A 15,649-nucleotide genomic window follows, 5' to 3' on the forward strand; every position below is an offset into this window, starting at 1 on the left:
AGCCTTAACCTAACTCCATCCAGGCCACTGCCCCAAAATGTTTCACACCACCCACAGGGCTTAGTCATAGACCTCCATTACTAAGCCTTGTGGGTAGGGAAAAAATGTTGGGGACGTGGCCTGGATAGTGTTAGGCGGAGGCTGTTATCACTTATTACACACTGGGCTTGTATGATGTGCAGATTTTTTTCTCCTAGTTCTGCGGATTACATGCAATCAGAGTGGACTCCTAGTCTGACCTGCACCCTCAGTGGAAAAAAACGAAAGGACACAGATGCTGGAGCGGACACCCTATAGTAGGAAAATTTTGATGAAGAGCTGACACATCGAACAGAAAAATGATTCCCACAAAGCAATACCTGAGATTTTGGTTGTAAACTGACTCGTAATAGGCGGACCAAATCCTTTCGCTGTGCTGGCCCGTATTGTAAAAGAGTAGGTTGTCCCAGGATACAGTCCAAAGAACAGATAGTGTGTTTCATTTCCTTGTTTTAGAATACGTCCACTTTGATTGGATAAGTCTATTTCAGGGTCAAAGGAGCTGACTGCCTTGTAGGAGATCTGTGAAAAGAAGTGAGCAGAATTAATGGAAACTCAATAGAAAGACTTCTATTGGCAGAGTCAGATTACATTTTTATCCGATAAACCCTTCTGATGTATGCACCGTCAGACGTTTTACGATAACAGATCATATTCCTCCAGACTCTTCAAAACCTGAATCCAATGAAGGAACTCAGCCAAAACTGTTACGAGCTATTACTTTTATAGATACAAGGACTTAGCGGCAGATGAATTACAAATGTAGAAGATGGGTTCTAGCTTAGCATAATACCTTTAAGTTGTTTGCCTTTACATTCCAAACATATAGACAACATTCCAATATCTACTTCAATAATTAGATTGCCTTAAAAGATTATGTTATTCATGATGACTGATATAATTTTTCAAGGTACCTTCTTCTTGAGAGCATAAAGCAATCAAAATGCAGTTTAACCTTCACTGTTGTTGCAAGAACCTTGGATTGCTCTTTAGTTATACAGTATTAGAACAGATTTACCAAACAGTGACAAAAAAAGGATTAACTCACTCAGTGCTAGGGTTAAACAACCACTTTATTACCTCCTGAGATTTCTTTGAACGCTAACATAGGCATAGAAGTACTCCCCATGAGACCTGTGGATGTATGGCCTGGTACTTAAAGTGTTTGTTAAGGTCAAAAATGTTCTTCTATAATTCCCTCTGGTATATAACACTAAGCTCCCCAGTGGATGTAATTTTTAAAAATATGCGCTATAATAGCTTTCTTCAGAGTGCCGTTCAGCGTTTAGCTGACTGCCCGCCGGTCTCCTGTCCCGATCTGATAGCTGCAGGGGGAGGTGCTAGGAAACCCCCACTAACGTCAGCTGAGATGAGAGGAGGGGAGGAGACCGGCGGGCAGTCACATGAGCGCCGAACGGCACTCTGAAGTAAGCTATTATACCACATAGTTTTAAAAATTACATCTACTGGGGAGCTTAATATTATATAATAGATGGAACTATAAAAGAAAAACACTGTTTTTTTTTTAGAGCAGGAAGGGAGGATCGGGGAGGACAGAGGAGGACAGAGGAGACACAGACACAGAAAGCAGGGTTGCTGCTGACGGAGGCACGTACACTGACAATGGTGTCAGGGTTCAGCAGCCCTGATTATCGTGGTCAGCGTACAGAGGGGAGGGCAGAAACTGGCAGGATCAGCCAGGTATTTCATATGATAAAGATGCAAAATACTCTTGCGCACAGGTGTATTGGCTAAATGATCCCAAGGGTTCAAGAAGGACTGTGGATTTCGGCCTTGCTGCTCTTAAGGATGGGATTATCCTAATAGTAATGAAAAGAAAGAAAAAAAGAGCGCACCAGCCTAGTGCATTATCCTTGACAGATTTATTAATTAAAAGCAAGATAAAATCTACTCACAAAGGTCGGAGAAAAAAATCGCATTGTATATGGCACAGAGGCGATTGGTCCAGTGGTAGCAGTTTTTCCAGGTCCTAGGGAGAAGGCGTACGGACTAGCAACCGGCTCTGTGTTTACATCACATGACGGCTGTGATTCGACACGGCCGTCATGTGATCAGGAGGGCCAATCGCAGAGCCCTCCTGCTGATGGGAGATGCGCCGTGTCCGGGTGACACGAGCGCATCAGGATCGCACCGCTGAGCGGGCACGCACGCGCGCGATCCTGCTCCTTCTGAGGGACGTTCCTGTACGTCCACTCAGGAGAGGAGAGATAGCCCACCCAGCCGTTTATGTGCAGTGGCTGGGTGGGAAGTGGTTAAAAGCTAAATAGTATAAAATCTACTCACAAAGGTCGGAGAAAAAATCGCATTGTATATGGCACAGAGGCGATTGGTCTAGTGGTAGCAGTTTTTCCAGGTCCTAGGGAGAAGGCGAACGGACTACTGCTAGTCCGTACGCCTTGCTTTTATTTTATCTTGATTTTAATTAATAAATCTGTCAAGGATAATGCACTAGGCTGGTGCGCTCTTTTTTTCTTTCTTTTCATTTCATATGATACAAGGGGCCAAACTACATAGCACAAACACTGTGCTGTACAACATGCTTTAAAGAAACAGGATCAATATTTTTTTCAGTTAACAAACACTTTAAAGAAATCCTTGGCTTTTCCATTGTTTATTTAAAGCCAAATATATACTATTTAGCTTTTAACCACTTCCCACCCAGCCACTGCACATAAACGGCCGGGTGGGCTATATCTCCTTCTGAGTGGACGTTCAGGAACGTCCCTCAGAAGGAGCGCGATCCCAATGCGCTCGTGTCACCCGGACACGGCGCATCTCCCATCAGCAGGAGGGCTCTGCGATTGGCCCTCCTGTTCACATGACGGCCGTGTCGAATCACAGCCGTCATGTGATGTAAACACAGAGCCGGTTGCTAGGCAATCGGCTCTCCTCTCCTCACACGGAAGTTGTCAGTGAAGAGAGGAGAGCGGATCGCTGCAGCCGGCTGGTGATCAGTGAGTATGAGCTGTTTTTTACAGCTTTTTACTCACTGATCACCAGTCTAGTGTCCCCACACATGTAAAAACACACTATAAACAAAAAGTAAACACACAATGTCCCCAAAACATGTCCCCAAAACACATGTCCCCACATAGTAAAAACACCTGTCCCCACATATGTCCGAGTAAAATCACATGTCCCAATGATTATCTGCATACATATGTCACCTGCGCACATCTGTACATGATCATTTGCGCACATGTGTCCGTGACCACACAAACCAATTATTATACACTTAACGGGATTTTTTTTACCAAAAACATGTAGCAGAATACATTTTGGCTTAAATTTATGACAACATTCGATTTTATTGGATTTCTTTTAAAATAGAAAGAAGACAATATTGTTTTTTTTTTCCAAATTTCCGCTCTTTTTTCACTTATATTGCAAAAAATAAATAACAGAGTCGTGAATACATACCACCAAAAGAAAGCTCTATTTGTGTGAACAAAATGATAAAAATTTAATTTTGGGTACAGCATTGCATGACCGCGCAATTGTCATTGAAAGTGTGAGAGCGCTGAAAGCTGAAAATTGGTCTGGGAAGGAAGGGGGCGAAAGTGCCCAGTATTGAGGTGGTTGAGCACATTACCTTTTGCATAATCAATGAACAGCTCAAGTCTCCCTTGATACCCAGTTGGGTGCTGCCATCTTGCCTCTTGTGCAGCACTAAGAAGATGAAAGCAGTATGTTATTTACAGCAGCCTGAATGGGAACCCCATTTCAGCACCTTCATGTTATATTCGTTCATCACTGCTTTCTGCAGGAGAGCAAACATACATCAAAAACCAAGGGAGTGGTCACAAATGGAGGTGAGGGCTTAGCTGCTGATATTTGGTCAAATTTCTTTTTTTTCTGCTTAGTCTGTACATTTTGGGGAAATCAGGGTTTACATGCTGTCACGGAACATCCCACACTCCGCTTAGTGCTTCCGTCAGTATACCGCTTCCTAAGTTCTGGAACACGAGTCCAATGGATCTGGCTATAGGAACCCCCAAGAATTAGACAACACCAGTCTTGGAGTACATCAGGACTAACTCTTTATTTGAGATCTCACACACATTTATACACCAGGCTGACTCAAAGCTAACCTAATTAACATGAGCTAATTTACTAAAACATTTACCCAGACCAGATGACAGACTTGTGGGCACCGAGCTTCACACAGTAGTATAAACACAATAGCTGGAGCTAATTACAATTAACAATACAAACAAAACCTAATTAACCTAATTAACATGAGCTCCAATAGGAGTCGTCCCGTCTCCTACACTGTATAGAGGACAATGTGATCAGCTCATTCAATTAACATACATTACCATAAACATCAACACAGGCTTAATTAGAACAAACAACAATGAGTTGAATACCCTTAGAACCTAGACTAAACTTATTTACATTAAACACATTATAGCTGACATCAGACAGGTGAGTGGAGTTGATGACATTAGCATCTCCTCACAGGATGTGTCCCAACAGTATAATTCAGTCTTATCATTCTAATATGGCATATAACGGGTTCCAGAGTCTGTGTGTTTTGGGGGGACATGGAGCTGAATCCAAAGTAACACCAACCCCAGGGTCCCCAGGCATACAGCTCACAGAGAGCACCATTCCCCCAAATGCCAGGGCCCATAATTGGTGGGCAAGAGGCTTGCGTTCAGTCCCCTCCAATAGCCTCTGTCCCGGGTGAGTTTGTCACATTTCTCCCCTTTCGGCAGGAGACTAACACAGGAGGAGACCCCAGACGGGTTGACTCCGAAGTTTGTAAGTAGCTCCAGTCCTCTAAGGCCTGTACCGACACAGTACCCCAAATAAATTGTTCCAAACAAAGCATTACTCCCCCAGCCAACCTCTGCCTCTCTCAGAGAACATATCTGGCGCTGGGGAGAGGCCTGGACTGGCCCTTCTCCCTGGAGTCCTTTCTGCCACTGGAGAGAAGACAGGGTGACTGGGCTCACTCTGTCATGCTGTTGGGGATCTGGGCCCAATGCCCAGCATCCCTGGGGTATACAGGTGGAGACTGAAGTCCCATCCACCTTCACAGGAAATCCATCCTCTGTTAGTTGAGGGCAGAGTCCAGCAGTCCTCGGCCCTGTTGCCAGCCCTTCTGCTGGAAACCCCACACCATCTGTTCCAGCTAACTGTTGGGGAGGGAGGCCGACTGCCCCGCCTCCCTGGAACTCTGTAGTTGTTGTCGGTGCTGGGCAGAGGTTGGTAGCACTCTGCCCTGTTGCCAGCACTTCTGCTGGGGACTCCGCATCCTCCGCTCTGGCTAACCATTGGGGCAGGAGGCTGGCTTCCTCCACTCCCAAACTGTGTAGCTGCCATTGGGGAGGTGAGCCAGCTGCTTCCTTTTCCATTCCCTCATCTGGCTGCTGGGACGACATGTCGATGGTACTGTCTCCCAGGTGCACGGATCTTTGCTGGGGAGGAAAGCCCGCTTCCTCCACCCTGGCCAACTGTTGGGGGGGGGACAACACACACCTCCTCTGCCTTCTCCCCCCTGTATCTGCTGCTGGGAAGTGATTGCCATCTTCTCACCCTGAGCCTCCACAATTGCTGCAGGTGTGGGGCAGAGGTCTTGGACCCTCTGTCCGGTTGCCAGCACTTCTGCTGGGGGTTCATCAGGTTGTTCTTCCTCAGCAGAAAAGTCTATCAAATCCCATGTCTCTGCAACTGATGTCTGGGGATAGAGGTTCACCATCTCCTTTCCATGGAACCCAGAAGATGCTATCATTTCTGGGCAGAGGTTAGCAGAGCTCTGCCCTGTGGTCAGCACTTCAGGTTTGGGGACTACAATCTCCGGATTTTCCACTGCCGATTCTCTGGCATGCTGCTGAACTTGTTCTAGCAGTTTCCTGTATGCCCTTTCCAGATGCTGTTCCTTCCTTAGCAAATGGTCCAGATCAGGTTTGAGCTCTGAGACCCCGGCAAGACCGAGCATAGACTCTCTATATTCTCTCAGGTCCTCAAGGTCAGGTTCCCCTTCATCGCCAAACATAAAATGATCTGTAAGGCTCTCCCACAGCAATCCAGGGCTGCCAAAGTCATATCCCTCCGGAGAGCATTCTGTTGTCTCCCCTAAATATTCCTCCTCTGCGTGCCATTGCAGAGCCCGATAACGATTGTCCAGCTCTATCTCCTGCTGGACCAGCCTGTCCAACTCAGTCACCCATTGCTCCTGGGGTCGCTCTCCCAGGAATGCCATCCGCAATGCCCGTTGGTCACTGGCCCGTTGCTCTTGGGTTGGAAAGCACTTGCCCTGTTTTATACCAGCGAGCTGGAGGGCTCCGATCCAGAGCCCCACCCGAATCTGCTGCCTGAGCTCCAGGTATTCATCCTTAGACACAGTCCTGGTGTATGTTGAAAGGATGATCCGCAGCAGCCCTGGGAACTCTGATGCCAGGTCCATATTTCCGCTGGGGTGACTGAAGTCTGCTATGCTGATCTTGGATCCAGTTGGAGGTTTGGGTGTCCCAGACTGCAGGAAGCTTTCCCGCTGCTTGCCACCAATGTCACGGAACGTCCCACACTCCGCTTGAGTGCTTCCGTTAGTATACCGCTTCCTAAGTTCTGGAACACGAGTTCAATGGATCTGGCTATAGGAACCCCCAAGAACTAGACAACACCAGTCTTGGAGTACATCAGGACTAACTCTTTATTTGAGATCTCACATACATTTATACACCAGGCTGATTCAAAGCTAACCTAATTAACATGAGCTAATTTACTAAAACATTTACCCAGACCAGATGACAGACTTGTGGGCACCGAGCTTCACACAGTAGTATAAACACAATAGCTGGAGCTAATTACAATTAACAATACAAACAAAACCTAATTAACCTAATTAACATGAGCTCCAATAGGAGTCGTCCCGTCTCCTACATTGTATAGAGGACAATGTGATCAGCTCATTCAATTAACATACATTACCATAAACATCAACACAGGCTTAATTAGAACAAACAACAATGAGTTGAATACCCTTAGAACCTAGACTAAACTTATTTACATTAAACACATTATAGTTGACATCAGACAGGTGAGTGGAGTTGATGACATTAGCATCTCCTCACAGGATGTGTCCCAACAGTATAATTCAGTCTTATCATTCTAATATGGCATATAACGGGTTCCAGAGTCTGTGTGTTTTGGGGGGACATGGAGCTGAATCCAAAGTAACACCAACCCCAGGGTTCCCAGGCATACAGCTCACAGAGAGCACCATTCCCCCAAATGCCAGGGCCCATAATCGGTGGGCAAGAGGCTTGCGTTCAGTCCCCTCCAATAGCCTCTGTCCCGGGTGAGTCTGTCACACATGCTTAGGAAATCAGATGATTCAAGTTATTAGCATATTTGGGAAATTATCAGTGTTTGCTTCTTGGCCTAACTAAATAGGAACTTGGAAAATAAATCTAAACTCTAGAGAAAGATGGGTAATAAAAAAAAACAGAACTCAGAAGTCTTCAAAAGGGGAGGAGGTTTTTTTCTCAGCTAAGCACACCCTTCTCCCTGCATGCCTGAGCTAAAGCAGATGGATTCCAGGAAGTAACTGCTACATGAATCAACAGCCCTTAATCAAGATGGCCATGGACAGAAATGTTAGGGGGTGTTTTTCTAAGTGCTTCCTCAGCAAATAAAACATGGAAACATGGATGGACAAGGAAGATTGCTTTGAATATGAAAAGTGAATTAAATAGCATTTTTGGTTTGTTGTGCTCAGATACAATGTAGTTCCTCTTTAACTACTGCACAACGTGTAGGGCTCATCTCTAAGCCAGGGTACCACCATAATGTTCACTTTCACTCTCCTGCCTGGTCCCAGGCATTGATGAGCGTGCACACGGGAAGAGGTACCCTCACGTGCAGGACAAGTGGGCCCTGCACACAACCAGATGAATTTTGAGCCATCTGTGGCCATTCCTGTTCATGAGAGGTTGATCTAATAATCGCCTTCTTATGAATGGGCTTGTTTGGAAATTTTGCTTCAATCAGCAGATGCAGCTAATCGACTGTAACATCGATCAGTGTATTCCCCCATCCACACAGCATGCTGACTGAATAAAGAAAAAAACCCAACCATGTTTTTCCAGGTTAACAGTCCTTGAAAAAAAAAAAAATGAACATGTGCCAGCATAACAGTCTGTAGCAGCTGAAAGAGCTGCTTCGATGTAGATAGGTAATTATAAACTATGCTTGGAAACAAATATTTGGGGTATACATTAAAGTGGTTCTAAAGGTATTTTTTTCTTTTTACCTGAATGCATTCCCTGTCCTGTATCGATCCTGCACTGTGCCCATTTGTAGGTCTTTTCTGCTCTCTCGCCGCTCTCACAAGCTTGGCTGAGAACAATGGGAGTTGTTGCCTCCTGCTGCTGTCAGTCATATCTTGTGAGCAGAGAGTGGAGGGCGGGGCCAAGCTGTGCTGAGTGTGTCAATGGGCGCACACAACCTGAGCCAGCGAAGGGCCCCAGAAGAGGAGGTTTGAGGATGCTCTGTGCAATACCATTGCACAGAGCTGATGACTATAACATGTTTATTATTTTATTAAAAAACAAAAATGGCCCTTGCAAACACTTTAAGACACATGACTGTTTTTATTTTTTTTAATCAACATGATCTCTTTTCAGGCATTGAAAATAATACAACTCCCCTTTAAAAAGAGTAAATCAAGATAGTAATATGGGACCTGCTATTTCTGACTTGATGAGTGCCCCAGCATTGTTACCCTGATTCTCAGTCAGTCACTGGCCTGGAACATTTACACTATCAAGTGTTTGTGACTGCATGTGCTGAGACTTCACAACCAAATAGCTTTTTTTTCTCTTTGAAATGCAACAGTATAAAGTCAATTTAAAAAAGGATAGTAAAATGGCAGCATTTGATGATCGACTAATACATTATTCAGTCATTATTTTGTGCAACTGGTGTTATTCTTTGTAAAGTTTTTCATTGTGATATTCATATGTCAATTTAGATTAATCCTAGAATTTACTGAAAGTATTAGGAGTTTTTTAAATTTTTTTTGAGCATCTTGTTTATAAAAGATGAAGAATTTGTTAGTTTTCCAAGCATAGAAGCTTACTGGCAATTATGTCTGTGAGCGATATTTGCTTCTTATCTTTCATTGAATATAATTGAAGCATAACTACAAATGGAACCATCAAAACAAATCAATCAGCTCCTGTCTGTCCATTTAATTACTGCACATTGTGGAGAAGGAGCCGGGTGGCTGATGCAAATGAATGCAGTACAGAGACTCAGATTTTCCTACTACTTATCCTCTTTTGTAGCTAAAAAAGATTCTACCTTTGGAAGCGGAGCTGAAGAATCTGCTATACATGTCCCAGTGCAATTTTTAGAAAAATTACATGTATGTTGATGGACAAAAAAAATAAATATTTGAGTAACCTTTTGTTCCCTTTCTGACTGTCAAAAAATTGACAACTTTGACTTGGCAAAAAAATGCCCGGGACTTAGAATTTTTTTTCACCAATTGTCATGAGTGTGATTGACAGGTGAAAAAAGAATGGATTTTTTTTTACCTCTTCACTCACTGTTCTTAGCTCTTTATATAAACTCTGGTGTCTGCACAAAATGCAAGAAAAATCCATTTTTTTTAAATCTAGATATTTTCTTCTTCACTATATTTAATGCCTTTAATGGAACATCCTTTGGGGCACTACTACTATGCAGCTGCATTCAACATTATGGTTAACAATATGAAAATCTGTGTTGAAAGGAACAGAGAGACTGATGAAACGTACACACGATCGGATTTCGTGTCCGAAAAAGATATGACGGCTTTTCCGACGGGATTCCGCTCAAGTTTGCCTTGCATACACACGGTCATGCAAAAGTTCTCTGAACTTACGACCGTCAAGAAAGCGATGACGTACAACACTACGACGAGCCGAGAAAATGAACTTCAATGCCTCCGAGCATGCGTTGAATTGTTTCCGAGCATGCATAGGAATTTTGCGCGTCAGAATTGCCACCGACAAATGCATTTTCGGATAGGAACTTTTGCCGACTGAAAAATTGAGAGCATGCTCTCAATCTTTTTCTGGCTGGAATTCGGCCAGCAAAAGTCCGATGGAGCATACACACGGTTGCATTTTCTGCCAAAAAACTCTCATCTGTCTTTTGCGGGCCGAAATTCCGATCATGTGTACGCGGCATACCAGTTCTAGTTTGCATTAGACAATGTTAGTTGTCTGGCTGATGCTGATCTTCTGAATCACTGACCCAAAACAAACACACATCATGTGAAGTCACAACTGCTTATCTGTATATGTGCTTTGGATCAGTGGCTCAGAAAGTATTAAAGCCACTATATCAGCATGAGAGCCGGTATTCATTATATACTACTTTGATTGTGATCCATGGCTATAATCAGTAGCTAGTAACAGAGCTGGATCATCCCCAAGCCAACCTAAGTAGGAGCCTAGAGCCAAATGGATGTCCAGTGAGCCATAATGTAACATTTATTCTCCTGCTGTAAACCAGAGGGATAACATATTTAATCAAAGTCATGCACCTGCCTATCACTTCACAAGGAAGCATTTGTAAGCATCTGGTGTCTGGTATGCTATACCATGGCAGTTCAGGCCATGCAAATGGTGTGGCTTCTCTGTGCCTATTGCAATCCTTATCAATGTAAGTTAAAGACTTGGGGGTCAAAGCTGCTACCATGCCTAGGGACACATTCTGCCACCATTTAACTCTAGCTATTAACCAGTATTACTTATCTCCTGCCTGTGATAGTTCTTCTCTGCCACAGCAACAGAAACATGCACAATCATATGCAGACCCCTATTTGCAGAGTACTGTGGTCATTTGGAATATTTTTTTATTTTATTATTTGTTGCATACTATCAACATTTTAAATGCATTTATTAGGCCTTGCTCACATTAAGGTTGATTTAGTAAAGGCATGCTATAAGTGCAGTTACTTCAGAGTTTAGTAAAAGAGGTAAAGTCTAATGCAAAGAATAGCCAATCACCATGAAAATAAAAAACAGCAAAACACTGCATTTTTGCTTGCGCATGACTGGATGATGGAAGTCAGCAGAACTTACCCTCATTTACTAAGCTCCGATGCAAATGCACTTGCCAAGTGCACAGTCTGATTGCCTTTGGTAAATAAACCCCTATTGGAAGAGCACACAGAATCTGGTGCCGCTGTGCATAGTAATCAATCAGCTTCTTGTGTCTATTGTCAAAGCTGTAGGCCCCTATTCACACGGGCTGTCCAATCAGGTCCGCTTGTCATTTTTCCAAGCTGACCTGATTGGACCTTGCATTGTCCTCTATAGAGCGGCGGATTTCAGCAGACACGTGTCCGCTGACACTCACCACCATCCGATCCGATCCTGTCCGCCAAAAACAGATGGATGGTGGTCCTATTTTTCATCCGTCTGGTGGATCAGATAGCATCGGATGGAAACAGACAGGTGGCCCGTTTCCATCCGATTGCTCCATAGAGGAGCGCAGGACTGTGTCCGTGTCCGCCCTACAAAGGTAAGCGGACACGGACATGTCATCCGCCTGCTCAGTGGGGATCAGCGGAGAGGTTCCCCACTGAGCAAGTGGATTCTGGTTAGCGAAGACACCCGTGTGAAAGGGGCCTAAGGCCTTTTGTACACAGGAGTAAAATATATCACATTTTTTGCTGATTTGGATATAGAAGCATTGTAGGCTACGGAACCATACACACAGCTGTGTAGAGATGAGTAATAGAGCAATGAGTACAGAGCTGTAAAACAAAAATAGAAAATTTTACGTTTGAGTGCAGTAATTTCTGAGCATACGCATGTTTACGCACCTATACACAGGTAGGTATATACACATATATTGCAGTACTAAAGAAGAATTTAATGCTTACATATGCGTACATGAGTTTACGCAAGGTCTTTATTAAACATTTTACTCTGGATCTTTTTTTTTCACAAGATCCTGAGTAGAGATGGGCTCGGGCATGTTCAGGATCCCACATGCCTAATCCCGCCAGGAAGCCGACCCTGCACATCGCTAATCACAGGCACTGAGACATTTCCCAGTCTGTGCAGCTGAGGACTGGGAAATGTCTCAGTGCCTTTGATTAGCGGTGTGCAGGGTCGGCTTCCTGGTGGGATAGGGCAGGTGGGATCCCAAACACGCCGAGCCCATTACTATTCCTGAGTATAAACATCAGTAAATTCTTACATCCATGTGCAACTGGCCTAATTGAACAAGCTGAAGATAGAATCTGGTTACTATGCACAGCTGCACCAGATTCGATGTGCTCCAGTTTCAGTAAATGACCCCCAGTGTGTTGGATGCAGAGGAACATCCAAACCAATGTGTTGTGTAGCAAAGATATCTGCTCGAAACTGGTCTCCTCACAGAATGTAAAAGCATAGTTGCCAACATTCATAAAACATTTTTAGGGACACTTTATTCTGTAGGCGGAGTATTATTTTAATTAGGAGTAAGGCATTTATTTGTAGGCGTGATCTAGCAGGATTAAAAAGATGTGGTGCGCAAAGCGTGCTGCCAGAAAAATGGCCGTAGTTTAAATTACACTAAACATTGGGCGTGGCTTAAAGGTGGTGTGCTTAGAGTCTGGGATGACTTACAGTGGGGATGGAAAGTATTCAGATCCCCTTAAATTTTTCACTCTTTGTTATATTGCAGCCATTTGCTAAAATCATTTAAGTTCATTTTTTTCCTTATTAATGTACACACAGCACCCCATATTGACAGAAAAACACAGAATTGTTGACATTTTTGCAGATTTATTAAAAAAGGAAAAACTGAAATATCACATGGTCCTAAGTATTCAGACCCTTTGCTCAGTATTTAGTAGAAGCACCCTTTTGATCTAATACAGCCATGAGTCTTTTTAGGAAGGATAAAACAAGTTTTTCACACCTGGATTTGGGGATCCTCTGCCATTCCTCTTTGCAGATCCTCTCCAGTTCTGTCAGGTTGGATGGTAAACGTTGATGGACAGCCATTTTTAGGTCTCTCCAGAGATGCTTAATTGGGTTTAAGTCAAGGCTCTGGCTGGGCCATTCAAGAACAGTCACAGAGTTGTTGTGAAGCCACTCCTTCATTATTTTAGCTGTGTGCTTAGGGTCATTGTCTTGATGGAAGGTGAACCTTCGGCCCAGTCTGAGGTCCTGAGCACTCTGGAGAAGGTTTTCATCCAGAATATCCCTGTACTTGGATGCATTCATATTTCCCTCGATTGCAATCAGTTGTCCTGTCCCTGCAGCTGAAGAACACCCCCACAGCATGATGCTGCCACCACCATGCTTCACTGTTGGGACTGTATTGGACAGGTGATGAGCAGTGCCTGGTTTTCTCCACACATACCGCTTAGAATTAAGGCCAAAAAGTTTTATCTTGGTCTCATCAGACCAAAGAATCTTATTTCTCACCATCTTGGAGTGGTTCAGGTGTTTTTTTTAGCAAACTCCATGCGGGATTTCATGTGTCTTGCACTGAGGAGAGGCTTCCGTCGGGCCACTCTGCCATAAAGCCCCAACTGGTGGAGGGCTGCAATGATGGTTGACTTTCTACAACTTTCTCCCATCTCCCGACTGCATCTCTGGAGCTCAGCCACAGTGATCTTTGGGTTCTTCTTTACCTCTCTCACCAAGGCTCTTCTCCCCCGATAGCTCAGTTTGGCCAGACGGCCAGCTCTAGCTCCATCCCAAACGTCTTCCATTTGAGGATTATGGAGGCCACTGTGCTTTTAGGAACCTTAAGTGCAGCAGAAATTTTTTTGTAACCTTGGCGAGATCTGTGCTTTGCCACAATTCTGTCTCTGAGCTCTTTAGGCAGTTCCTTTGACCTCATGATTCTCATTTGCTCTGACATGCACTGTGAGCTGTAAGGTCTTATATAGACAGGTGTGTGGCTTTCCTAATCAAGTCCAATAAGTATAATCAAACACAGCTGGACTCAAATGAAGGTGTAGAACCATCTCAAGGATGATCAGAAGAAATGGACAGCACCTGAGTTAAATATATGAGTGTCACAGCAAAGGGTCTGAATACTTAAGACCATGTGATATTTCGTTTTTTCTTTTTTAATAAGTCTGCAAAAATGTCAACAATTCTGTGTTTTTCTGTCAATATGGGGTGCTGTGTGTACATTAATGAGGAAAAAAAATGAACTTAAATGATTTTAGCAAATGGCTGCAATATAACAGAGTGAAAAATTGAAGGGGGTCTGAATATTTTCTGTCCCCACTATACATAGTGGAAAGTGTGGTAACATATATGGAATGTAGGTAGGGCAGGGGGTTTGGGGGGATAGAGAAGAGGGAGGGTGAGCAGATTTGGGGGGTATGGAGAAGAGAGGGGGCGAGCCGAGTTGGGGGGATGGAGAAGAGGGGGATGAGCAGAGTTGGGGTGGGGATAGAGAAGAGGGGGGGCGAGCCGAGTTGGGGGGATGGAGAAGAGGGGGGTGAGCAGAGTTGGGGATCGGGGGTGAGCAAAGTTGGGAGGGATTGGAGAAGTGGGGGAACAGGTACACAAAAGTTGCTGCACAGGACAATCAGCAGACAGCTTACTATGGGACTTACTGTGGCTGTAGCTTTTCTGGCGGCAGTCATGGGTGCCTGCTTGGGTGTCTCTCGCTGTTCACCACTGCACCTCGATCTGCTTCCCTTCAGAATGCTGGGCTGGGCATGAACTCAGAGACTGTCAACCCCCCCTCCCTGTGTCCCAACCAGACATTGCAAGCCTCACAGGCTCCACCTCCTGGGTGGTGCTCAGTCAAAGTGACTTGCAATGAGAGTATCTATGTTGCTGGGGGAGGAGGCAGGGGGAGGTATATACCAGCAAGCAATGTTCTGCTGCTCTGTTTCTTGGCACTCCACCCAGCTCCGACCTCACTCACTAGCATGGCTGTCCGTGACAGGGGCAGAATTTCAGGATTCTGCCCAGGCAATCCGTGACTGTTGGCAAGTATGTAATAGGTATGTGTAGCTGTGTAGCTGAGTGCAAAAAGTAAGTTGAGCTATTTGACTTACTGCACGCTATTAGAGAAGTTAGTAGCCTCTAACCTCTGGCAGAGGTATAAACCGCATGCCACCTACCAAGCACCCATAGACACTTGGCATTGGCAAGCTTTAATTCAATGTTCCCAGGCACACACCCCCCCCCCCCCCCCCCAAAAAAAATGTCAATCTACATTGCTGCTTCTGACTAGGCATGCACAGCTGCATGTACTCCAAGTTCTATTACTTCAATGTCACAGACATCCACAAGCCCTAATCAAAAAAACAGTCACTAATATCTGCAGGCCTCAACCAAGGAACCAATCAAAGAAGGTGAGAAGCCATGTTAGAAAGTTCTACAAAGTGTCATACTAATGGAAACCTAAATCCTAGATTTTTTCCACTTATGAGCTTATAATAAACAAGAGCAGGGCATCTAATACAACAGTGTACCAATATCATACACACTAGGGCTTTTTGAAAAGAGGTAACATTGTTTAGGCTGGCAAATTAATCTTAAAGTTAGAAAAAAATAAATAAAATTAACTAACATATATTAAATCTACTAAATTTGATCAGCACATCTAG

The 15,649-nt window shown here is 44.2% G+C and overlaps 1 protein-coding gene across 10 annotated transcripts in view; it reads right to left on the bottom strand.

Annotated features, from left to right (window-relative positions):
• The window catches only part of PTPRM (protein tyrosine phosphatase receptor type M), a 1,075,005-nt gene that overhangs the window by 518,405 nt on the left and 540,951 nt on the right, over nt 1-15,649 (bottom strand). For all 10 annotated transcript variants that reach the window (XM_073631370.1, XM_073631374.1, XM_073631369.1 and 7 more), the window contains exon 10: nt 360-561. In XM_073631370.1, the coding sequence (XP_073487471.1) occupies nt 360-561 (202 nt within the window). The remainder of the gene's footprint in view (nt 1-359; nt 562-15,649) is intronic.

Source organism: Aquarana catesbeiana, linkage group LG05, assembly GCF_042186555.1.
Source record: "Aquarana catesbeiana isolate 2022-GZ linkage group LG05, ASM4218655v1, whole genome shotgun sequence".
In the NCBI taxonomy this organism is placed as follows: Eukaryota; Metazoa; Chordata; class Amphibia; order Anura; family Ranidae; genus Aquarana; species Aquarana catesbeiana.